Genomic DNA, 25578 nt, shown 5'->3' with positions numbered 1-25578 from the left:
CGGCAGTAAGTGTCACCCACTGTATATATTTTAAATTAAAAGTTTATCTGCCAAAATTTGAAAAGAGTAAAAAAGTCAAATGTGAAAAATTCAATCGATGACAAAATTAATGTATTAATTAATATGAACTGAAAGGACAAGACTGTAGATTTTCAACCAGCTTTGTACTGTTAAAAAAGTTGGTATTATATGTATCAAATTAAGATATTCTCTATTATTTGTCAGAAAAAGTGTACCAGATAAAATAAAAAAAATAAAATAAAAATAAAATAAGAAAACAACAACTTCGTCTTTAAGTCAGAAACAATAACCAAAGACATTATTCACATTCGCTGCAGTTACAGCAGCTCATTTGGCAGATAAGACAAAATAGGGGACAGATTAGACAGAATAATATGTCATCTGTAAAAGCGTTTTTGTGGAATAATTTAATTTATGACTACAAAGCTCATCATCCGAAATTGTGCTGTGAATTGTTTGTCAGTTGGGCTATAGGCAACAACATTAACAGCATCCACAGGCACAGCTGGACCACGGCCTGAGGGACTAAGATTGACCTTTTTTGAGGGCAGTGATTTTAAGGAAGTTTAGTGTATTAAACATTATAAAAGGAAACTGAAAAACTAAACAAGCTAGAAATATTTAATCTTTACAAGTTCACTAACTCATCCATGCCCCCAAAAGGTCTTTTATAAAAGAACAATAAAGAGAATCTTAATGGCCAATCAGTTCAACACTGTAGCTGGAACTGAAATAATGAAATGGCCAGAACAGAGTCCTGTTCTAAACCTGATTGAAAATCTTTGGGAAATCTTTGCTGATGTCCTGTGCTGCAGATGTGCTTAAGTCATTCAAAGCAAGGGAATGTACAATTTCTTTTTGTAACCTTCAGAAATTTGAGTTCCGTCTTCAGTCTTTAATCTTTCTTCATACACTCATTACTGTTCTCCAATTTTGATCATCAAAAGAGGTTTTGTTGGTTACTTAGTTAAACAAGGGTATTAGATATTTTTAAAACACTTTTCTACTACTCCGGAATGGTTTCAAAATTCAGAACTATTAAGTTTATATTTACAACTGTTTTTAAATTGTTCACTAATTTTGATACATATATAAATATCAGTTGAACTAAATACATATATACATTTGTTGGCTATACTGTGTAACCTTTAAAGGGATAGTTCAACCATGAATACATTTTCTGTCATCATTTATTCACCCTTTACTTGTTTCAAATGTTTATGAGTTTCTTTCTTCTGTTTCAAAAGAAGATATTTTGAAGAAAGCTGGAAACCTGTAACCATTGACTTCCTTAGTATTTGTTTTTCGTATTATGGAAGTCAACGATTACAGGTTTTCAGTTATCTTCAAGATATCTTCTTTCAAGTTCAACAGAAGAAATAAACTCATAATGCTTTGAAACCACTCATGGGTAAGTAGCGAGTAAATTTTAATTTTTGTTTGAACTATCCCTTTAATCTAACTAAAAACAAAATCATTTATATTACTAATAATCATGTTAACAAAAAATAAATCATATTTTTGATTATAGTATAAAATTATGTATATTTTTTTGTCTGTGTGTGTGTATGTGTATGTGTGTGAATAACATGTAACCTGCAGAGCGTTGATTGCTGGGGCAGAGTATGTGCGGTGTAACACCTCCATACTTCTTAACAAGTGATTCAGTTCCAGCAACTGAGCCTCGCATACAGACAGTTCTTAAAGAGAGAGAGAAAGAACATTGTGCAGTCAAAAGCTGCAGACGCAGCATCTTTAGTAAAAGATGGTTTCATAAATAGGTGTGTGTGTGTACCTTTGGTGCACCTGTCCATGTCGTCTGAAGACTGGAGCCAGGCGGTCACCTTGGCCTGGCTGGTAAATGGTGCAGGTGAGTGGAGAGAAGACTGCTTTGCAAGAGAGGCACGCTATTTACAGAGAGATAAAGATGCACATTAAGACAATCTATCATATCTGTCTATCTGTCTGTCTGTCTGTCTGTCTGTCTGTCTGTCTATCTATCTATCTATCTATCTATCTATCTATCTATCTATCTATCTATCTATCTATCGAAAGACAGTGTTGGGAATAACGCCATACAAATGAAATACGGTAATATAATGCATTGCTAATTTTTTGTTATATTATAACAAATCGTTATAATCTCAGTAACACAAACTAGAAGAACGCATTTTAAAGAATGTACTAAAGAATGTTACTTTTTATTTACAGTTTTTCGCTTTGGTGCATTTCTCACAACACTATTTACATTTGCACAACAGATAATGCATTTCTCAAAACAATTAGTACAAACTGCAAAACCTAGCTGATAACCTGCAAAAGCGTGTCACTTGCTCAAAATGGATAGCTTTGGTGACACGTCCTAAACATGCTTAAGACAGCACTATATACTATTTGGAAAATACAGTAAAGTTAGACATCCCTGCATTTAGTGAGGTATCTGAGTACAAGACACTGAATATGTATGTTTTACATTTTTATATGCTCTTTGCAAATCTAATTTACAGTTTTTCACCATTGGTTTGGCTCATTTCACAGAAATTACATTCTCAAAATTCTAAGATCATTTGGCAAAACAATGTTACAGTTTACAGTAGCACAACACTATAGCTCACTTGCAAAAGCTCATATCTCTCCCAAAACAGTTCACTCATGTGCCAAAACTAAATTTCCTTCTCATTTAAACAGTCAGTGCCTCCAAAATTCTTCGTCCCTTTAGCATTGTGTAAGCACTGCAAGTCAAAATGTTCAGATGTTTTATCATTATAGCACAGGACCACTAGAACATCCCTCATGTCCACCTTTCAGTCTTAGCCCAGTCCTTCATTGACAATGGTTATTGTACTGTTTTTGTCTAGGTAACAGAATACAATTGTGTATAAATCTAAAAAAAAAAAAAAAAGGATTTTAGGGTAAGAGTAGCCTCCAAGGTTTGACGTCACACGTTGCACTCATACTGTCAAGGAAATGGTAACTCCTTTTTTTTATTGTAATGATCAACCACACACAAAGTAACTTCCACATACTGTATCAGAGCAAAAAGAATAAATAGCTGTAATAAATTGTAATCAGATGTTTCAAGGATTCACCTACTGTATGGTATTTATGGTATTGTGGTCTTGACTAATTTTGGCAATAGAACAGACTATTGTTCATGTGATGACTTATACAATGAAATGACGCTGACATATTTTAGAGAGAACACATGCTCAAAATGGATAGTTCATTCCTCAAAAGCAAGTATTGATGTCAATGAAAGTGTCAGTGTCCTCAAAATGAAAAGTCCTGACACCATTGTTTATGAACAAGATAGTCAGATGGCTTTGTCATGTTTTCATTATGACAGTTTATTCTGCAAATTTTTTCAATGCAAAAAAGTCAGATTTTGGTGACACTTCCTGAAAATGCTCAAGACAGCACTGTATACTATTTCCACAGTCATTTGAAAACTACACTAAAGTTAGACATCACTGCATTTAGTGAGGTATCAGAGTACAAGACACTAAATATGTATGTTTCACATTTTTACTGAATTTGCTCTTTGCAATCCTAATTTATTCACAGCATTGTGCAAAAAATAAATGCACCCTTATTTACAACAAACATAAACTTCCTTTGGGTTGAACTGTGCCCAACTGTAAACAATATTGCAGTACATATCGGAACTGAACCTGCAACACACACAGGTCTGTAAATCCACAATGGAGAAAAACTGTATTCACAGCGCTGTGCAAAATAATAAATACACCCTTATTTACAACAAATATAAACTTCCTTTGGGTAGAGCTGTGCCCAACTCTAAACAATATTGCAGTACATACATAGTACATCTGTAAATCATTCATGAAATTGCCTAATTTAGGAGACATTCTCAGGAAAAAAGATTTAAAAAGTTTCGTAATACTAGTTTGACAGATTTTGACAACTAGTTCAAGATTTTTGTATGTAATGATTCAAGTAATGAAATGAGGACTATTCGTTTTATATGGAATGACTATTCAGCATTCACAAGTTTAGTTCATTTTGACAGACATGATAAAATTAAATGACAATGTTATAAAACAGCAGAGAGTTATGTGAAAGCAATGGATGCATGTCCAAAAGCATTTGCGATTTGTTGAAAGGAATGAGAAACTGCTACTATGATGTGCACAAATGACTAATTGTTTTGAGAAATGCATAAACTGTTGTGCAAATGTAAATAGTGTTGTGACAAATGCACCAAAAAAACTGAGAAATCTGTAATGTACCAAAACCGCAAGACATTCACGCTACTTGCACCTGAGAATAAATCTGTGGGTAATCTGCGTCTATTTTCTGTTGCTGGAGCTTGTTGTATAGCCGGATTTTAGAAAGCTTGTCAGCAAAATCCCAATATATATATATATATATATATATATATATATATATATATATATATATATATATATCATGTGGAAAGTTTGAAATGCTAAGTATAGATGCATTATTGTTTCTCATAATTTAATTTATTCATGTAAAAAAATATTTTTGGCGACACAGTGGCGCAGTAGGTAGTGCTGTCGCCTCCAGCAAGAAGGTCGCTGGGTCGCTGGTTCGACCCTTGGCGTTTCTATGTGGAGTTTGCATGTTCCCGTGGGTTTCCTCTGGATGCTCCGGTTTCCCCCACAGTCCAAAGACAGGCAGTACAAGTGAATTGGGTAGGCTAAATTTTCCGTAGTGTGTGTGTGAATGAGTGTGTGTGTGTATGTTTCCCAGAGATGGGTTGTGGCTGGAAGGGCATCCGCTGCATTAAAAAAGTGCTGAATAAATTGGCAGTTCATTCTGCTGTGGCGACCCCGGATTAATAAAGGGATTAAGCTGAAAAGAAAATGAGGGAATGAATGAATAAAATATTTTTGCATTATAAACCTCCTCACAGACATGTGGAATGTAGTCTATTGCCTACTACTTTGTGAATCTTTTGGATTATTTTTCTCTAGATATGGCAAATAATGGCAAATAGTTATGGTAAACAATAGAGTGTGACAAAAAAATGGAAAACACAAGTTATGTGCACACTGAACAAATGTTACTTAAAGTAAAAAATATTTTAAAAGATGAAATATGTCTTTATAAACTAAAATTAAATTATTCATACAGTACATCAAATCTGCATTCAAAAGTATATATTTACCCTACCAAAATTCAAGGTTGAAATTTAAAATCTACTGTAGGCTTTCCACTAAAGCTTTTAAAGTCTTCAGCGGCTGGGTTGGACTTGGTACTGTGGTGTATCTGTCTTCGCGTTGTAGTTTTTCTGATATTCTGTTGACTGTAATTGAATCTTAGTGTATAATGACAGATATCTGCTGTGGTATGATGATCAGCAGTAACCATGGGAATCCCTCAAAGCATCAGATTCATCTGTGTAGAAGATCAGTGCCAAGTCACAACTGATGTAAGAGCTGCCCCGCTATTAACATGCAATAGAGGGGCCAAAATGTGGACGAGCAGCTTTAATTATGGATATTTAAGACTCTAAAAATGCCAGCTACAAAATTAGACTTAGTAAGACAATCTGCTTCAAAATGCAATTTCCACATCATTCAGAGGGCCCGTGGCGGCCAGCAGCACACCTGCTCTAGTGTACGTGGTGTATGACAGAAAGTTTCAGTCTATGACATTCTCACTTGAGGAAATGTCAAATTAAAGCTGTATGGGTCATTCATATGTCTCATGAGAAGCACTTCTTACAAAACGGATGCTTTATACACATACAGAAAATACTTCTTGTAAAAATGGTTATAACTGCTGATCAATATAGCCTATTGCAAAATAGCCTACTGTAACATCTGCAGTTATCTTAAATAAATACATAAATGCAACACTTATGAACACATACAGACCCTTACAGTCTCCAATATGTTACCAATTACAGAGAAACTACACACATCATACATTTAGTCCTTATTTTGATTCAAAAACAACAAGCAACATATAGCGTATGTTGCTTGTGTGAACAAGCAACGTACAAGCAATGAACGTATAGCTTTCATTGCTTGTATGAACGCTATACGTTCATAGCGTATTATGAACTTATAGGGCTCTATTTTGACGGTCCATGCGCAGAGCGCAAAAGGCAGGGCGCAAACGCTTTCAGGGCGTGTCAGAACGCATTTTTGCTAATTTACGGACGGGAAAATGCGCTTTGCGCCAAGGCCCATGGGCTAAAAGGGTTGAGTTTATTTTCTTAATGAGTTATAGGTGTGTTTTGAGAATAAACCAATTAGAGTCTCATCTCCCATTCCCTTTAAGACCCAGCTGTGTCGCGCCAAGAGCGCATTCGCTATTTACAGGACGCAAAGTAAGTCTAAGTGGAAAAAATGAGCATTTCATTAGCAAACAGATAACAGTTGACAGTTTTTTAACAGAAAACTGTTAAACAGAGCATCTACTGCGTGAGAATGAGAGATAATGGATCACTTTCACATTCGCTCTTGGATAGGGAAGCCTTTACGCACAGACATCAATTAGCCTATAAATAATTCATTTCGTTTGTTAGGTGCAAAGATTTGTTTCAAAACTATTTCTTAATTCAGTTCTAATTTCTAGCAAACGAATAAATGAACAATAATGACCAAGTGTGGTCAAAATACTGAGTTATTCCCAAATACACCTGCCATGCCCCATATGGTCTAAAACCTGACAGGTGGGCAAATCTAAGCTTGTTTTTAATAAAACAAATATAAATATGGATATATTAAATAATACTGCTAATAATAATAACATTATACAAAAGCAAATTGTTATGAATGAACTGAAAAAGCCTCCCGAGATGAAGAAGACATAAAAGCAGTGATTTTTCGTATTTATGTAGGCTAGAAAATAATATGTTTTGTAATATTTTAATCATTTATATTTATATTTTATATCTATTCTTATTATATCCTTAATATTTAATTTTTTCATATGTAAAGATATTTGCCTATTGCTCTCTTGTGCATATTAAGCAGTGCGTAAGCGAGGCGCAACTCTGCGCTGGAGTTTAGACCGGGTTAGTTTTGGTCTAATGAAAAATCTATTATAGTTTCTCAAAATAACGACGCACCAGCAGTGCGCCTCAGAACGCCTTCCTTTTTAGAACAGAACGCCTATGGACGCACATATGAGCACTAATGCATTTGCTATTTAAACAGCGTAGCGCAACGCCTCAAAACGACTCTTGCGCCAAGCTTAAACTACCAAAAGACTATTGCGCCGTGTCTTGCACCACACTGCGCCGGGTGTATGATAGGGCCCATAGAGTTCATAATAGTCCAAAAAGTGATGATAGTAATCGTTTAACATGGCAGTTTGCTCATGTTTTAGGTAGTTGAAAAAAACATTTGCTCCTTTGCTTTTATCCGGCTTCTACTTTGTTTTTTCACATATCACTCTCGCATTTGTCCGTTTCTGAAAGGATCGTAAATTATTATGGTGTAATGTCTTGGTAGTGTATTCAAAAATGGCGATTTCTTGGCTTATATTCTCCAGGCTTGTTGCACGAGCCAATGAAGTGTCTCTGTAAACCAATAGCATTCAGCTGCGCTTCTAGCTCCACTTTTGGAATCCTTTTGTTGTGCTAGGTACCCTTTGCAAAGGGTACCCAAAAACTGGAACGTTAGCCATTGACAATGGAAATTGCCATGAAAACTTACTGAACCGTACCGTACCATACCACTCAGTGAAAACGAGCCGTCATTAGCATGAAAGTCAAACATATTCAAATAGAAAAGCAAAAAGCGATCAAATTAGAATGAATGGTGCTGTAAGCCTATCAGCGAGTTCATAACACTTTTTACATGGTAAGAATCAATTATTTGGTCATGATTGTATTTATAAAGATGCAGTCTGCAATGTTAAAACGTTGTCATGCTGTAGTTACAGATTTCTTAGTAAGTTAACAGGTTTTTTTTCTGTCAAAGATATGGATGGTTTTATATTGTTGATATGAGCCCTGTGCCTTTTAAATACTTATTGGGAGTCATAATACAGTGACTAACCTTTCTATTTGCATCATTAATGGCTTTAAGTGAAAAAAATTGCAATATGCATATGTTAAGAAATCACATCATGATACCAAACGTACATTTACTTAAGTTCAAATAGACACAGAATGTATATTGACTATATAGGTGTATATACGTATTTTAAATATCATGTTGTTCAGGATTATTTTTTTAAATATAAAAAGGATATGCCTAATTTAATAATAAAATTACAGTAAAAAAAAATAACAACAGTAAAAATGCTGTAATTATCTTTAAACAAGCCTTATTATGTAAATTGTATAGGCTTTCACATTTTATCTGGTTTAAATGTGACCCCATTGGTCTGGGAATTTAAGTACCCCTGCACTAGTCAGTTTATTTGCTATTCATATTTCCGTCTAAACTCTTCACGTGTCCCATGCTGTTACCTTTCTGATGGCCTGACTGTCAGGTATCGTGGGAGAGGAGGTGAGGGGGTAATGAGGGTGGAAGAGCGCTTTCTCATGAGGGAACATGGCGATCTCATTCTGCCTGTAAAGTCTGTGGTGACGAAGCTTAGAGACCCATTCATCAAAGAGCTCCTGGGATTTAATCTGAAAACACAAGGAGACCACAGTTAAAGGGTAAGCATAAAGGAAACCTCCTCAAGCAGAATTCACAAGTAGTTTTTTTTTCTACAGATGAAAAGTGACCTCACTGACTTTGGCCCCGTTTACACTAGTGCGTTTTAGTTTTAAAACGGCGTTGTAGAATGAAAACGATCCGCGTCCACACTCGCGTTTTACCCAGCGTTTCTGAACAGCTCTCCGTCCACACCAAAACGCTGAAAACGCACATCACGTGACCACACACACACTCTCGGGCAAGCGCTCCAGCATTTCTACCCAGACGAGAGCTCTGCTTGTCGGACTGCTCATCAAGCATCTCCCGCTGGATCTAATCTCCCTATATTTGCTAAACGTGATATTTCATTCATCTTGTTGTCTTTATCTAACGACATAGGCCAATTCCCTGACTTTGATCATTGTAATCTATTAAGTTACTTGTTCACGGGTAACATGTTTTGGTTAAGCGCAAAGATAAGTTAATGATTAATCCAGGTACATTGACTGATCGCTTGCCTTTATTTCCTACAATGTATAAACTTATTGTATGTTATACTTTTATAAGTATCGATTATTAAAACTGATATTCAGCAAAAGAGAGGGTGCGTTTCGTATTTTCACTGAAATTGAAAGGAGGCAGTTGTTATAGGCTCCGTTTTGTTATAAATATCCAAACAGTGAAGATGACGCTCATATATGCAGCACGACGCCTCAACATTTCTGCTGTCTGTTAAGTTGCTAATATTAAAAAGAAAATAGGCAGTTCCTTAAATCATGTTTACATTTTATTGTTGAGAAAGTGAAACAACGTAGCCAAGGTGATGTGAATGAAGTTATAAAGTACACTGTTCCCTTTGAAGATTTACCCGTGTCCTCGGTATGTTTTCCATATCAAACTGAGAAGGGGGAGACTGCAGCTGATCAAACTTGCGAAGTCTTAACTTACAAGAAGAGGATGCGTGACTGAACTGTGTGTGGGCTACTTAATATTGAGGAAAAGCCCCAATCAGATAGGCGAACGTTTGCAGCCCCGCCTCTGTTTTCAGATGTCTCCGTCTTTCCCCATCCACACTGAGACGGAGCAGCAGCGTTTTAGAATGAAAACGGCCTCTCCAGCGTTTTCGAAACGCTCCGTTTTCGTCGCTCGAGAACTCCGGCGTAGTGTGGACGGATGGCGTAACCGTAGCAAAACTTATGCGTTTTCAAACTAAAACGCACTAGTGTAAACGGGGCCTTTGATTCCTGAGATCAAGAGTTCAAACCCCGCTTAGAGAAAAACAAACAGTGGTCGTCAAAAGCTATTTTCTCCACTTAAAAGATTTTCTTTAAAAGAAGATACACTGTTTGAGAGCAAAATTATGTTAGAATCAATCTCTCCTCTGCTGAGGTTTCTAAAGCAGTCAAGCTGTTGTTAATCTGTTTTGGGATTTTAATGTTTAGCTAAAAGCTTTGAACATAACAGTAAAAGCCATGCAGCTCATACAATCCATGAGACTTTTATTAGTCCAACTCAAGTTTTCCAACAAAACATGTTTATACATTTAAATATGTATGTCTTTCACCTAATACTTAATAGTTTTTCAATCTAATGTATATGTATTTAATTGTAACAGTCAACATTAATTGCGTTATATGAAGTAAACACTCACCGGCCACTTTATTGGGTACACATGTTCAACTACTCATTAACACAAATTTCTAATCAGCCAATCACATGGCAGCAACTCAACCCATTTAGGCATGTAGACATGGTCAAAACGATCTGCTGCAGTTCAAACCGAGCATCAGAGTGGTGAAGAAAGGTAATTTAAGTGACTTTAAAAGTGGTATGGTTGTTGGTGACAGATAGCTGGTCTGAGTATTTCAGAAACTCCTGATCTACTGGAATTTTTACACACAACTTTTTATAGACCAAATAGAGAATAGCATAAAAAAGAGAAAATATCCAGTGAGCATCAGTTCTGTGAATGCAAATGCCTTGTTGATGCCAGAGGTCAGAGGAGAATAGCCAGACTGGTTTGAGCTGATAGAAAGGCAACAGTAACTCAAATAACCACTCGTTACATCCGAGGTATGCAGAAGAGCATGTCTGAATGCACAACAAGTCGAACCTTAAGGCAGATGGGTCACAGCAGCAGAAGACCACACCGTGTGCTAGGAACAGCTCAGAACAGGAAACTGAGGCTAAAACTGAGGCTATTTTGCACAGGCTCATTAAAATTGGACAATTAAAGATTAGAAAAAATGTTGTCTGGTCTGATGAATCTTGATTTTTCTGCAGCGACATTGAAATGGTAGGGTCAACATTTGGCGTCAACAACATGAAAGAAAGGATCCATCCTGCCTCGTATCAATGGTTCAAGATAGTGGTGTAATGGTGTGGGGGATTTTTCTTGGCACACTTTGGTTCCATTTGTACCAATTGAGCATCATGTCAACGACACAGCCTACCTGAGTATCGTTTTTGACCATGTCTATTCCTTTATGACTACAGTGTACCCATCTTCTGATGGCTACTTCCAGCAGAATATCACACCATGTCATAAAGCGTGAATCATCTCAGACTGGTTTCTTGAACATGACAATGAGTTCACTGTACTCAAATTCCCTCCACAGTCATCAGATCTCAATCCAATAGAGCACTCTTGGGATGTGGTGAAATGGGAGATACGCATCATGGATTTGCAGCCAACGAGTCTGCAGCAACTGCATGATGTTATCATGTTGATATGGACCAAAATCTCTGAGGAATATTTCCAGTACCTTGTTTAATCTATGCCAAAAAGGATTAAGGCAGTTCTAAAGGCAAAAGGGGGCCAACCCAGTACTAGTAAGGTGGACCTAATAAAGTGGCAGGTGAGTGTATATTGTATGTTTTATTGTGAGAAATATACCAAATAAATACACATTGGTCTTCTTAATATAGCTTTTTATATTTTTTAAATAAATTACAAATTTGATACATTAAGACATATTTGATTTCAAAATTGTATATTAAAATATAATAATATAATTAATAAAATAGTCTTTCAGCCTTTTATGAGAATTAAACTGTAGGGTCATTTGCACTGAAAATATAAGTCTAAATTGAATTAATTGTAAATTGCATTGAGATTAGATCTATAATTTAAATTTACAGCAAATATAAAAAAATCCCATATTAATAATGCTTTACATATACAGTACTTAGTTATGCTTAACGAGATCACAAAAAAAATCTATATTTACTTAAAAGCATTACATCAAAACTGTCAAATAGCCACCAAACTACATTGAAAGCAAATAACGTCTCACTGATTCTTTGAATCAAGGCAACAGCAAATCAACCGTACCATCATAATGTAACATGTTCCAGTAAAACTGCAAGATTGTGATGATCTCTAATGCTTTTCTTCAAACCGCAGGACATTCTGCGGCCAGACTAATACTATAACTGTTGTGATACCTTCAAGTGATAAATGTTTTCTTCAGTGTCCAGATCAATGCACTTGGCTTTCTTCTTAATGGCCATGACGGACAGCCCAACGTCAATGCAGCCGTGGAGCTTTCCTTTCTCAACCTGCACACACAGCACAGGAAGAAAGCTTTGACCTATAAATATCAACTCTGCCTTGTATATTTTATCAATACAAGACAGGTTGTTTTGTTGCAACACATATGCACACATTACTACTGAGCAAATATGCTGTTCTTGGATAAACCACAGATAGATATACACATTAAAATTTAAAATAACAAACTCTGTACATCTCTCTGCTTTATTTATTTAGGTCTACTTATTTGTATGTATGTTTGTACTTTCATTTTAGTTGTCTTTTATTTCTTTAATTTTACTTTCCAAAAATGAAAGTTTTGGCATATTTGGCAAAACTTATGTATCTTGAAAAAAAGTGTTGCATGCAGAACTGTTGCAAACAATTTATTTGTGTTGAATTTAAACAAACAAATTAAGTTTAATAATGTTCAACTTAATTTGTTTGTTTAAATTCAACACAAATAAATTGTTAACAACGACTTAACGTAAATAAATTGAGTAAATCCAAGGAATCATCTCTGAATAATTTTTTTCAGTGTACATACAAACAGCCAGTCAGTAACTTCACTAATTAGTTGTGAGTGTTTAACTCACTAAGAATAGCATGCTCATTACAGTCATTCATTCTGTAAACAGACTAAATTATAATAATAATGATTTGCTCTTGGTTCTAGGGCTGGGCGATTAATCGCAAAAATCAATATTCAGAACCTATAATCCATCCAGGTTGATTTTTTTTTCAATGACTTTCCCTACTGTGTGTGGAGTCACATGACCCTGCTCGGTTTTTACTTCTGCGGTCACTTTACAGCCACATCTGATTTTAGATCAAGTAGGATGATGGACCGCTTGCCTTAATTTGCACTACATTGATGATAATTGGAAGCTGCGCCATTACACTAAAGTTATTATTTACTGTAAATAATTTGTTTACAGAAGACGCAAGCAACTCACTGTTTAAAATATTATTTACAGGATATACAAGAGTCTTTTTATTTAGAAAAGATAATGCTTATTTTCTATGTTTAATATGAAAAACACTGAAAATATATATTTTTTGTTTCCAAAAGTGCAAGTTATTTAGGCATTGTGTGCTTTAATTTCAGCTGTTCAATGTTGATGTTCAATAAACAATTATAAATAGCAGATAGTTCCTTCAATTATTTTAAAATCAAGTAATGCACCCTTTGTTCAGAAATCTCTCACTTGTTATATGTGAGCATATTTACCGTACAAAACTTCTCAGTGAAGTATCAGAGCAAAAATTAAATAAATAAAATAATCTTTCATTAACTGTTATTGAGTCAAATTGTTCAATTAATCGAGATTTAGATTTTAGGTCACACCGCCCAGCCCCTATACCCTAAAGTGACATTTTGTGCATACAATTTAGCAAAAAGGTGGTGTACTGGAAAATCTAAGTTTAACATATTAATTAAATGCACTGCATCCTTTTAAAAACAACAACAACAACAACAACAACAACAACAACAACAACAACAACAGAGTCAGATGGTAACTGTCTGACTAATGGGATTAAATAAAAAATGTCAGCCAGATACAATGCATTAAAAGGAATTTTGCGTATCAACACTTGTTACTTGTTACTATGAAATCAGGAATTTACCCATACATCATTGATAATGTAGTTGTAAGAAAAATTTTAAATGTTATGTAATCATGCACTATTATGCACTTGTTTTTATTATACATATTTTTTGTAAGTAACAGTGTTAGTAGGCCTTGAATTTAGTTTATGTTACCTCATATTTTTTTCATTTGCATATGAATCAAATGGTTTGGTACTTAAGAAAGGTATGGCTGCAGACCGGGTGCAAATGCAAATTAAGCTGCATGCAATACTTTTAATGTGCATGCCTAACCCCTATGAGTTACATCACTAACTCTATTGACTCCATTATGCCTGAGATTGCATGTCTAAGACTACATGTCTCAGCTTGCATAAGCAAGTCTGTAGTCAGATACTATTGTGGTATATACTGTACCCAGCAAACAATGTTGTGTTTTATTGACGTCTAATGTCGGGTTCAGACTGCATGATTTTCAAAGCAATCGTGACACAGATGTTTTTACACTGCATGACTTTCTGGGCTAGCATTTCATCGCTGTTTTGTTTACACTGCAAGATGTATTGGCAACAGGGGGTTTCACATTGCATGAGTATACATTAGGAAGAATCGCTGACAACTTTGTCCAAACTAAATCTCACAACCAAACATGCGAGAACTGACATGGAAACAAAGCGAGGTCACATAGTATATATTTTGTTATTAACTACAAAATGAGAAAGAAGCCTTTAGTGGGGCAGAAAATGTACGTGTTTGCTCACCTAGGTTTGAAGGGAATTAGCAATTTCTCTTCAACTTTCTTTTTTGACCAGGTTGTGATATGCCTCAGATGACACGTTAAACAGACAGGGGTGCTGCTGTCAAATTTACACTGGTTTTTCCTCCAATTCTTGGGTCCAAATAAACTGAAAATGAGCACTTTTAACTACTCCCCCAACCTGGCCTGCAGGTATCCACACTAGAGGATGCTGCTCTCTCATTGGCTGTAGGTGATCGCCGTCATTTGAATCGACGACAGCTTCAGATATTTAGCATGCCAAAAATCTCACAGGCAGCAGCGACTCATTGGCGATTCTCTCAGATCACGTCTTTGATAGTTCACACTGTGTGACTGTTGCTCACGTGCACGAGCACGAGCACCAATTTGCCTGTGATTTCAGGCATTTGTCGACGATTTCTCAAAACCTGTCGGCGAGTCAAAAATCGCAGCTAAAATCATGCAGTCTGAACTAGACATAATAGACATCTAAATGTAGACAGCTTGGCTAAAACAAGGCTAAACTTGGGCTGTCAGTGAAAATCTAAAACACATCTAAGATTAGCTCAAAACAAATAGATAGATTAGACAGATTATATATGTGTAGTCATTCCTTTCTGTCTATTCTTAAACGTCTATTAGATTTTCATTTCATGTCTTCATAGTCTTCATTTAGACTATGTTTAGACGTCTATTAGACATCTATTAGACATCTTTTAAGATCAAGAAATGCTTGCAGGGTAGGCTTGTGCAATTTGCCTTCAGGAGGCACACCACAATTATTTGAGTTCTCACCACAGGTGACGCTTTAAGCTTAAATGCACTTTAGCAAACTAAGGTCAAAACATCACCTGAGGTGAGAACTTAAATAAATATGCAGCTTTTATTAGTGCTGTGGTGCGCCATGTTCTTGTGCGGTAGTGTACGTCCTGCTTTGAACAATTTGCCAATTGGATGTGTGCCCTTGGAGAGTTTAAATTTGGTCTTTGTGTGCATTTTGTTTTAACTTAAAACCTAAAACAGACTGCTTCTTACAGCCATTAATTCTGTCCTCACAATAAATGAGATTGACAGTATTTACATTGTTTTACATTATATTATACTTAAATATGTTATAATAATGCTCTTGGTTCCCAACCCTTTTGTGCATTCACAACATATAATTAAAAAAAGAAGCATGCAGCTCTGTGAAATATAAGAAGGCATTGACTAATTTCGATAATGCATAATAACCTTCACATTCAACTACTGCCCTTGATTTAGAAGTCAAAAAAGCCCCAGATAAATCTGAAAGATATACAGCAGATTTAATATGTCCTTTCATTGTGATTTAATACCATGGCCACAAGAGTCCACTTCATAAGACACACTGGTGTGAGAGAAAGGCAATGGCAGAGTTTTTCTTACAGAGTTTACAGCAATATATTCACAAACTATTAGCTCTAGATGATGCTATCAAACCCTGGGGAAATTAACTTTGATTTTACATTCCCACAGCTAGAGGCTTTTATCAACAGGAAATATATATTGACAGAAAGATGGAGGGTACAAGCCTCTAAAGATTGCTAGTGCTCTGTGAACACTTACAGTACATGACAGGCAACTGACTACTAAAAGTCCTGAGTTTTTTTGTTCAGTGGATTGATTGAGTGTGCATACTGTACTTTGTATATATATATATATATATATATATATATATATATATATATAAATGTGTTTGTAGGACTCACATCAGCTGCGCATTTGGCATACTTCAAAATGCCCTTGTCCAGGTAGAAATATCTCTGTGAAGAAAGAAACACAAAAAAGAGAAGATCAAGGAGAAACTTAAGGTCAGATTTATTTGGTGAATGATTTATGTCCTCTCAGCGGATTCTAACGTGTTCTTGATGAATGAGAGGCTGTGTATTTCGATGCTACTTTCTGGCTATTTTTGTATTTATTCTTTTTGGCTGAAGAAGAATACAGGCTTTTTTGTGTGAAAATAAACCTCTTGAATGTCTTATTTAGAGTTTAATGCTAAACATTTTTATTTTATTTACATTTTTTTATGACTAACCACATCCAAAATATTTACATAATTTAATTGTATGTACTGTGTAAATGTACTGTGTACACTACCTGACAAAAGTCTTGTTTTAGGATCAACAAATAATAATTTGACTTCAAATTGATCATTTGGCATCAGAAGTGGCTCATGTAAAAGGCAAAGCCCCCTAGATTGCCCCTTTTTTACCAAAATAAAATATGATCATGTCTTGATTTTTAATTATTTAATTTGGACAGTAAGGTCTGACTTTGCTTAGACAAAAGTCTTGTCACTAAATGGAAAAATATAAAGTATATCATATAAAGTCATGGTGCAGTGGACAATGAATTAACATTGTGTATGACTCCCATGAGTTAGAGTACTGCATCCATACATCTCTGCAATGACTCAATTCACTTATTAATAAAGTCTGGAATGGCAAAGAAAGTGTTCTTGCAGGAGTATGTCAAGTTTCTCTGGATTTGACTTCAATGCCTCCTCCTTCATCTTACCCCAGACATGCTCAATAATGTTCATGTCAGGTGACTGAGCTGGCAAATCCCGGAGCACCTTGACCTTCTTAGCTTTAAGGAACTTTGATTTGGAGGCTGAAGTATGAGAAGAGCGCTATCCTGCTAAAGAATTTGCCCTCTCCTGTGGTTTGTAATGTAGTGGGCAGCAGAAATGTCTTAATACTTTAGGCTGCTGATGTCGCCATCCACTCTGCAGATCTCTTGTATGCCCCTATAATACTGTAACCCCAAACCATGATTTTTTCTTAACCAAACTTGACTAATTTCTGTGAGAATCTGGGGTCCATGCAGGTTCCAATAGGCGTGATAATTGGGATGCAGCTCAGCAGATGATTCATCAAAAAAAATCTACCCTCTGAAACTTTTTTAAGTCAAGTTATTTTTTTGTTGATCTTACAACTGGGATCGAAAACAAGACTTTTTGTCAGGTAGTGTATATATAAACACACACAGGTATGTGCACATTTAAGAAAATTTTGATATTTAGAAATAAAATATATGTATATATGATATCAATTACATTCATTAATTTTCTTTTCGGGTTAGTCCCTTTATTAATCCGGGGTCGCCACAGCGGAATGAACCGCCAACTTATCCAGCACGTTTTTACGCAGCGGATGCCCTTCCAGCCGCAACCCATCTCTGGGAAAGATACTAATTACATATAAATTTAAATATCTCAATAACAAGATTAGTTTGTGTAGTTGAAGTCAGTCACAAAAACAATTGAAGTCAGAATTATTAGCCCCCCTTTAAATTTTGTTTAACAAATGCAAATGATGTTTAACAGATCAAGGAAATTTTCACACTATGTCACATAAGTCTTATCTGTTTTATTTCGTCTAGAATAAAAGCAGTTTTTATTTTTTAACAAAACATTTTAAGGTAAAAATTTTTAGCCCCTTTATGTTTTTCGATAGTCTACAAAACTACATACAATAACTTGTCTAATTACCCTAATTACCCTAACCTGCCTAGTACTTTAATTATCATCAAGATCGAATTCATCAATGTGAGCACACTGTGTTCCGGCGGGTTAGAATGAGTCTGCTTTAAGATGCAATTTTGGAAATCTCTGCACTCACGATAATTTCACCAGTTGTTCCAAATAATTTGAATAAAACTTTGGTGCAGGCTTTAAAGCAATACAAATTCGATCACATACCTTGTGCCAGCCTTTCATGGGCCATTTTCTTTTCTTAAGCATAAAGCCGGCCTGCTTCTCTGGCTCCTGAACATTGGAATGACCACCACGCAAACCTTCAACAATCTCCCAGCTGTCCTGTAAAATTCAATTCAATGCATTGAAACACTTTACTTTACTGGTTTTATCAAGTCAGACTTTTTAGGACCATTATTAATACAATTTCAGACTTATACAGGGCTAAACGCTAAGCATATTTTCTAATGGCCAGTGAAAAAGATTTTTTCTTGGCCCATTGAAATTCTAATTTAGTTGTTTTTTTAGCTACATATTTTAAATAACCATAAAATTAAGCACTCTTTCGTTATCAGTGGTGGAAAGAGTGCTGAAAAATCATACTCAAGTAAATAAACCATTGCCTGCCCAAAAATGTAATACAAGTAGAGTAAAAGTATCTGTTGTGAATATTACTCAAAATATGAGTAAAAGTAGACCTTTCAAAAGTACTCAAAAGTAGTGAGTACTACACAGTAAAAAGTTGACTCGTTTACATGCAGTTTGTGCAGGGATGTGTAAACGTAACTGTAGTGCATTTATGATCTTCCTACATTCATTTGAACTTCCTTCCATTGTTTGTTTGTTCTGTCCTTCCTTCATCATTTATTTGTTTGTTCCATCATTGATTTGTTTCTTCATTTTTCAGTCATTTGTTCGTTTATTTTTTGTTTCGTACTTCATTAGGTCCCTTGTTCATTCATTCATTCATTCATTCATGCATTCATTCATTCCTTTCTTCTTTCCTTCCTTCCTTAGTTTGTTCAGCCCTTCCCTGAATCCTTCCTTCATTTTTTTGGTCCTTCCTTCTTTCCTCCCTTTATTAGTTTGTTCATACATTCTTTTATATTTTTGTTCCTTCCTTCATGAAGTCCTTTCTTCATTCAGTAATTTGTTCCTTTCTTCCTTCCTTCCTTAGTTTGTTCTGTTTTCCTTGAGTCGTTCCTTTATTTATTTAGTCCTTCCTTCAATAGTTTGGTCCTTCCTTCATTCGACACTTTTTTCCATTTTTCATTGGTTCTATTTAGTGATTGTTTAAGGCTGTTTGGTGACTTCAGTCATCATGCAGTTGACATCCTTCATTTTCTCATCAGTGACATGGTCTATGGGTCATTGGGCACCCTCTCTTTGGGCTCTATTTTGACGGTCCATGCGCAGAGCGCAAAACGCAGGGCGCAAATGCTTTCAGGGCGTGTCAGGACGCGTTTTTGCTAATTTAAGGACGGGAAATCTGCCTTGCGCCGCGGCGCATGTTCTAAAAGGGTTGAATTTATTTTCTTAATGAGTTATAGGTGTGTTTTGAGAATAAACCAATTAGAATCTTATCTCCCATTCCCTTTAAGAGTCAGCTGCGTCGCGCCAAGAGCGCATTCATTATTTACAGGACGCAAAGTAAGTCTAAGTGGAAAAAATGAGCATTTCACAAGCAAACAGTTAACAGTTTTTTAACAGAAAACTATCAAACAGAGCATCTACTGCGTGAGAATGAGAGATAATAGATCACTTTCCCTTTCGCTCATGGATAGGGAAACCTTTATGCACAGACATCAATTAGTCTATAAATAAATACTTTTGTTTGTTAAGCGCAAATATTCGTTTTAAAACTATTTCTAAATTCAATTATAATTTCCAGCAAACGAATAAATGAATAATAATAGCAAAATGTGCTCAAAAACCTGAGTTATATCCTAAAACACATGCTGTGCCCCATATGGTCTATAACCTGACAGGTGGGCAAATCTAAGCTTGTTTTTAATAAAACAAATATAAATATGGATATAATAAATAATACTGCTAATAATAATAACATTATACAAAAGCAAATTGTTATGAATGAACTGAAAAAGCCTCCCGAGATAAAGAAGACATAAAAGCAGTGATTTTTCATATTTATGTAGGCTAGAAAATAATATGTTTTGTAATATTTTAATCCTTTATATTTATATTCTATATTTATTCTTATTATATATTATATATATCCTTAATATTTACATTTTTTCATATGTAAAGATATTTGCCTATTGCTCTCTTGTGCATATTAAGTAGTGCGTAAGCGAGGCGCAACTCTGCACCGGAGTTTAGACCGGGTTTGTTTTGGTCTAATGAAAAATCTATTATAGATTCTCAAAATAGCAACGCGCCAGCGGTCCGCCTCAGAACGCCTTCCTTTTTAGACCAGAACGCCTATGGACGCACAAATGAGCGCTAATGCATTTGCTATTTAAACAGCGTAGCGCAACGCCTCAAAACGACTCTTGCATCAAAGCTGAAACTACCAAAAGACTACTGCGCCACGCCTTGCGCTACACTGCGCCGGGTGTATGATAGGGCCCTTTGAGTCAAGCGCCCATGTCTTGAGGTTGTTCAGTACGATGCGATTTAGCTTTTAGCTGCGATCCGATTGGACTGGAATCGCAGGATCACAAAACACGGAATATGTAAATACATAATGAGAAAAATAATGAAAAAGTCACGTGTGATAAAATTGCACTGATTCAACTTAATATGGTCTTACCACAAAGTCCTTATTAGTTTGATAAATAATGCAGATGTATCAGATTGAGGTCAGATTATTTTCAAATGAACCACATCAGAATTAGTTTGAAAGTGAACTGAGACCATCTCTTCGGCTGGTCTTTGTCCATTTGTTTGATGCACACTAGAGTGTGATTGCTGCATTCACACAAGCCCAAAAAATCTGCATTAAAGAGGGAAGTTCAGTGAAACCAAACAAGACAAGAGTAAGTGTTTCAATATAGATAACAAGTTTTGTGTTGTGTACAACATTTAAAACAAGTAAAAAGGTTTTAACGAGCAGTTGTGAAGAAAGCCTAAATATGTAGATGGTTTGGGCATATATTATGCTAAAAATAGCATCAGAAGCAATGTCATTCATTCACAATACTCTTAAATACATCAACCTTAGAACACATCAACATCAGGTGGAGTTTTTAGAGAGGAGAGATATTGTCTCTATTATTTAGAGCACTGACAGATGGGTCAAAAATGTGGGTCTACATTCTCCCACTTCAGCAAACTCCTTCCTCAAGGCAAGAGCTGCACTGCCCAAACACACTCTCAGCAATTCACTGCATCAAGGACAGCTTTCAAAGAGCCATCTCTATAGCCAAGGACAAAACCCAAACATGCATTAAGAAACGCAGAGTGAGACTAATAAAACCAACCGCTTACACAACATTTTAAATCAAAGGAACAAACATCACCGTCAAGGGATACGTAGGTAGGAAATGTAGGAAATGACACAGCAGATCAAACCACCTTTCTACAGGGTACCCCCAGGATCCTCCAAATGAAATTCAAGGCTTTTTAAGACCTTTTAAATACCATTTCAAATGAAATTCACACTTCGTACCCACTCCAACAGAAGTAAGAGAGAAAATTTTTAAATCTGCATAAATTTTGAATCCTAGAAAATAATTATGTACAAGTGACTACTTGAATTGAATCAAACATTTTATTTAAATTCAAATTTAACACACATTTGATTTTTAATAAACAAATAAATTTGAACTTTCGCAGCTCTGCTGCCTGGGCTGCAATTTTTTCACCCAGACTCTCAAGTCCTGTTAACCTCTGCTTGTGGCTTTTTCTCAACGCGTTTGCCATAGAGTTGGTGTTAAGCCACAGTAAGATAGGATGTTCCTTGGCTGTGGTGGCAATGCTTCTAATGTAGAAATTAGAGGTGTGAACCTACACTGGTCTCATGGTTCGGTTACGATTACCATGCCATCGATTCGGTTAAATTCGTCTTTATATCTTTATCTGTCTTTATATAAACATACACACACACACACACACACACACACACACACACAAATGCACTCTTGCTCGGGAGCGATTTACCGACCACTCCTGCGCTTTATTCAGAATTGTATAAACATTCACACACACCTGTAACAAGCTGTCTGTATAAACACACACACATAGACACAAAGCACCAAGCAAGCGACACACTGTATTACGCTCTCTCTCATTCACACACATAAACACACACACATTCTCTAAATCGCAGTGAAATAGGAGCTTCAGCTGTAAGTGTCAGTGAAAGACTGTCCAGAAAACACATGCAGTGAAATTGAGCACAGTTTCTGGGTTTTTAAGTAGTTGGAGCGTGGTAATCCTCACGCTCGCCTCCCTCGCTATAGTAGCCTAAGCTACGGCGACGCACTTTCTGCTATGAAGTGGAGCGCAAGATGCACTCAACGTTACACTACATGAATTTTTTATTCAGCCAATATAAGTAACAGTTAATTTTATTATAGTATGAACTTTAATCCTAGGAAAGGCAAAAATAAATAAATAAAATAAGACCTTTGTATCAAAGTCCAAGACTTTGTATACCAAATTCTATTAAGGCCTTAATTTGAGATGATCAAATTTAAGACTTTTTCTATGCTTTTAAGACCCCTCGGGTACTCTGTTCTAAAAACAAAAAATATACATATATACAGTCTTATGCAAAAGTTTGCAAGCCATATAGTCTACAAGCCATAGTCTGCTGGTCTTTCAAATCATTTGGATGTATGTTATACCCTTGGAAAAAATCTAAATTTCAGTACTGACATAACATTCATGCAATTTAGGTCATAACAAAAACACACAGGTAAAAAATGTGGGTACCCCAACAGAATAATGACATCAATCTTTTGTACAGCCATCTTTTGCTAAAATAACAGCCTGTGGGTGCTTCTTGCAGTCAAGGATAAGTCCCTAAATTCTTGCTGAAGGCATTTTGGGCCAATCTTACTTGCTATATTTCTACAGTTCAGTCAGGTTGGATGTGTGTGGAGCAAAAACGGCCCTTTTAAAGGGGCCATGAAACCCCCAATTTCAGCAGGATGTTTTCACACCTCTAGTTTGGAAAAAGTCAGGAAAGTGGGTATGTCTAGCTCTGTTTGGGGGGGAGATTGCCGGGGGAGGGAAAATGGGCAGGGTTTGAATAAAAATGGGAGTTGCCATTTGGGCACGCGCTGCGGACCGAGGAAAAACAAACACACACACGCAGGGGAGAAAGACATTGTGTTTAATGACGGTGAAATGTTTGATACCGCACGTCGTATAAGAGAAAAAAGCCTCTGCATTTCTTTTTAACTCAGATGCACTTGGTAGGTCAGAATGCTGTGTGTGTGTAGACTATACTGTTACAAAATATTGCGAAAATTCAACACGACGGTCTGCAAAAGTTCACTTACAATGTTCACGTGTTTTTACACACAGAGAGCAGCATTTACAGCGGCTCTTTCAATATTGTAGTGATATTAACGTACTGTAAACTAAGTAACTTAGAAATCATTTTGACTAAGGTCTGTCTTTAAACACTGAAAGAGTACAGCTGACCATACAAACTATAACTTTGCCATCTGAATGAACAAAAAATGGGCACTGATTGCACACACTTACCGAATCTGTTGACAGGAATAATCAGCCCATACTAGAGCTGCGTCTTTTTTTAAAGGAGACGAGCAGCAAATTCGAATCTCACCATTGATGAGAAATGCTCTTGAGTAAAAAATGTTTCAAACAAACGCATTTCTGCTGCGCGTCGCGTCTACGGATTCACACGTGAGTCCTGCAGCGCTCTCATAATAAGAAAATGAAACAAAACCTTCACATTATAAAAGCAACACTGGCGACCCGTATTTCCAAACAATTCTTATTCTTTTCCCGCAACATTTGAAAACACGACGTGTGTTGTCTCTCTGCCGTCTGAACACTATTTCAGGTACAGTCGAAGAAAGCTATGCATAGCTTGCATAGCTATACAAGAAACAGTCATATTGATGAAGTTCCAGCGCATACATAATGGAGTGCGCTGATTGGTTTGAACCAAGCCTTACTCATGAATGAATGCAACACACTCAGGGACGTAATACGGGACACCCACATACAGAGGTCCAGTCTACACGCTGGAATACACGCTAAAATCTCATAGCCGTGACGCAGCTTTAAAAATTCGCTTCACACCGGAAGTACGAATTTGCTCGAAATAATGCAAAAACCACCAATTTTCACTTTTTAGTGCGATATATGTGTCCTAATAGTGTTTTTAGCAGTGTGGGACACATATACGACTGTCAACAGCTCAAAAAATGTGTTTTGGTGTTTCGTGACCCTTTAAAATCAATCCATAGATTTTCAATGATGATCATGTCTGGGGACTGGGATGGTCATTCTGGAACATTCTACCATGTCTGAGCCTAAATTCCTTGGTAGATTTGGAACTGTGCTTTGGATCGTTGTCCTGCTGAAACATCCAACCCTGTGGTAGCTTGTTGTGAACTTCTAAGACGAGCCCAAAAAAATGGAGAACTTTCGATATCTTCAAAGCAAAATCCTTTTACTCAGTGTCGCTGTGGCGTCATTGAAAGAAAACTCTCTATTGCACAGCAAGCACTAAGTTTTTATACATTTTACAGACAGTGATTCATGTAGGTGGGGACAGATGCAAATTAAGTGATGTTGTCTTTACTGATTCCTGAACATTGTTTTTACAAATCTTCTGATGCTGGGTGGAATCCATGTGACCTTTAACTCTGACAAGAAGGGTTTCCAGTACCTGTGCTTGCCACACATAACCAAAGCATGATCAATCCCCCGCCATATTTTACAGTAGGGAGCAGGTTCTTCTCTTGGAATGCTGTGTTCTTTTTCTCCCACGCATATGGTTGTGTATCTGTCCACAGTATATTTTCCAAAATGATTTAGGCTTGTCTAGACGAGCTTTGCATACCTCCAATGACCCTTTTTGTTGGCAGAATGCAGAAAAGGCTTATTCTGCATCACCTTCCATTGAGTCGTTTATTGTGAAGAATGCATGAAACTGTGGAATGATGTACAATGACATTATTAGCAGCAAGATGTTCCTGGAGCTCTTTCGGGTGGTCTGTGGTTTGCTTTTGACCAATCTTTTAGATATTTTTCTTGGTCTAGCACATCTTTCCTTCACAAGAATTGTTCCTGTGTCCTTCCATTTCCTTACTATATTTGTGACTGTGGATTTAAAACCTTTGTGATAGCTGTTTGCATCCTACATCCAAGAAACTGCTGCATTATCTGCCTTACAGAAACCTAGCTATCTACGGAGGTACCAGACACAGCTGCTGAACTTTCGGGGTTCTCCTTGCACCGTGCGGATAGAACGAAAGAACTCGCAGGGAAAAGCAAGGGAGGAGGTGTTTGTTTCTTTATTAACAACTCATGGTGTGATGAGAGGAACTGTTGTGATGAGTCAGACGGCATTGAATCCATTTGCAAGCTTTATTGAAAGCACACACACAAACAATAACAAGGGGCAATCCA

General features: G+C 36.3%; 1 protein-coding gene and 1 long non-coding RNA gene across 4 annotated transcripts in view; both read right to left on the bottom strand.

Annotated features, from left to right (window-relative positions):
* Positions 1-25578, bottom strand: part of LOC137487900 (uncharacterized) — a 1155393-nt gene that overhangs the window by 847092 nt on the left and 282723 nt on the right. The gene's annotated exons all lie outside the window — the stretch shown is intronic.
* osbpl3b (oxysterol binding protein-like 3b) overlaps positions 1-25578 on the bottom strand; it is a 175920-nt gene that overhangs the window by 75403 nt on the left and 74939 nt on the right. For all 3 annotated transcript variants that reach the window (XM_691235.8, XM_009292271.3, XM_073925485.1), the window contains exons 3-8: positions 18226-18342; positions 16229-16282; positions 12063-12176; positions 8441-8605; positions 1817-1928; positions 1618-1721 (exon numbers count right to left, since the gene is read on the bottom strand). In XM_691235.8, the coding sequence (XP_696327.5) occupies positions 1618-1721; positions 1817-1928; positions 8441-8605; positions 12063-12176; positions 16229-16282; positions 18226-18342 (666 nt within the window). The remainder of the gene's footprint in view (positions 1-1617; positions 1722-1816; positions 1929-8440; positions 8606-12062; positions 12177-16228; positions 16283-18225; positions 18343-25578) is intronic.

The sequence above is a fragment of the Danio rerio genome, chromosome 16 (assembly GCF_049306965.1).
Source record: "Danio rerio strain Tuebingen ecotype United States chromosome 16, GRCz12tu, whole genome shotgun sequence".
NCBI classification, from domain to species: domain Eukaryota; kingdom Metazoa; phylum Chordata; class Actinopteri; order Cypriniformes; family Danionidae; genus Danio; species Danio rerio.
This window is presented reverse-complemented; position numbering and strand designations above follow the sequence as displayed.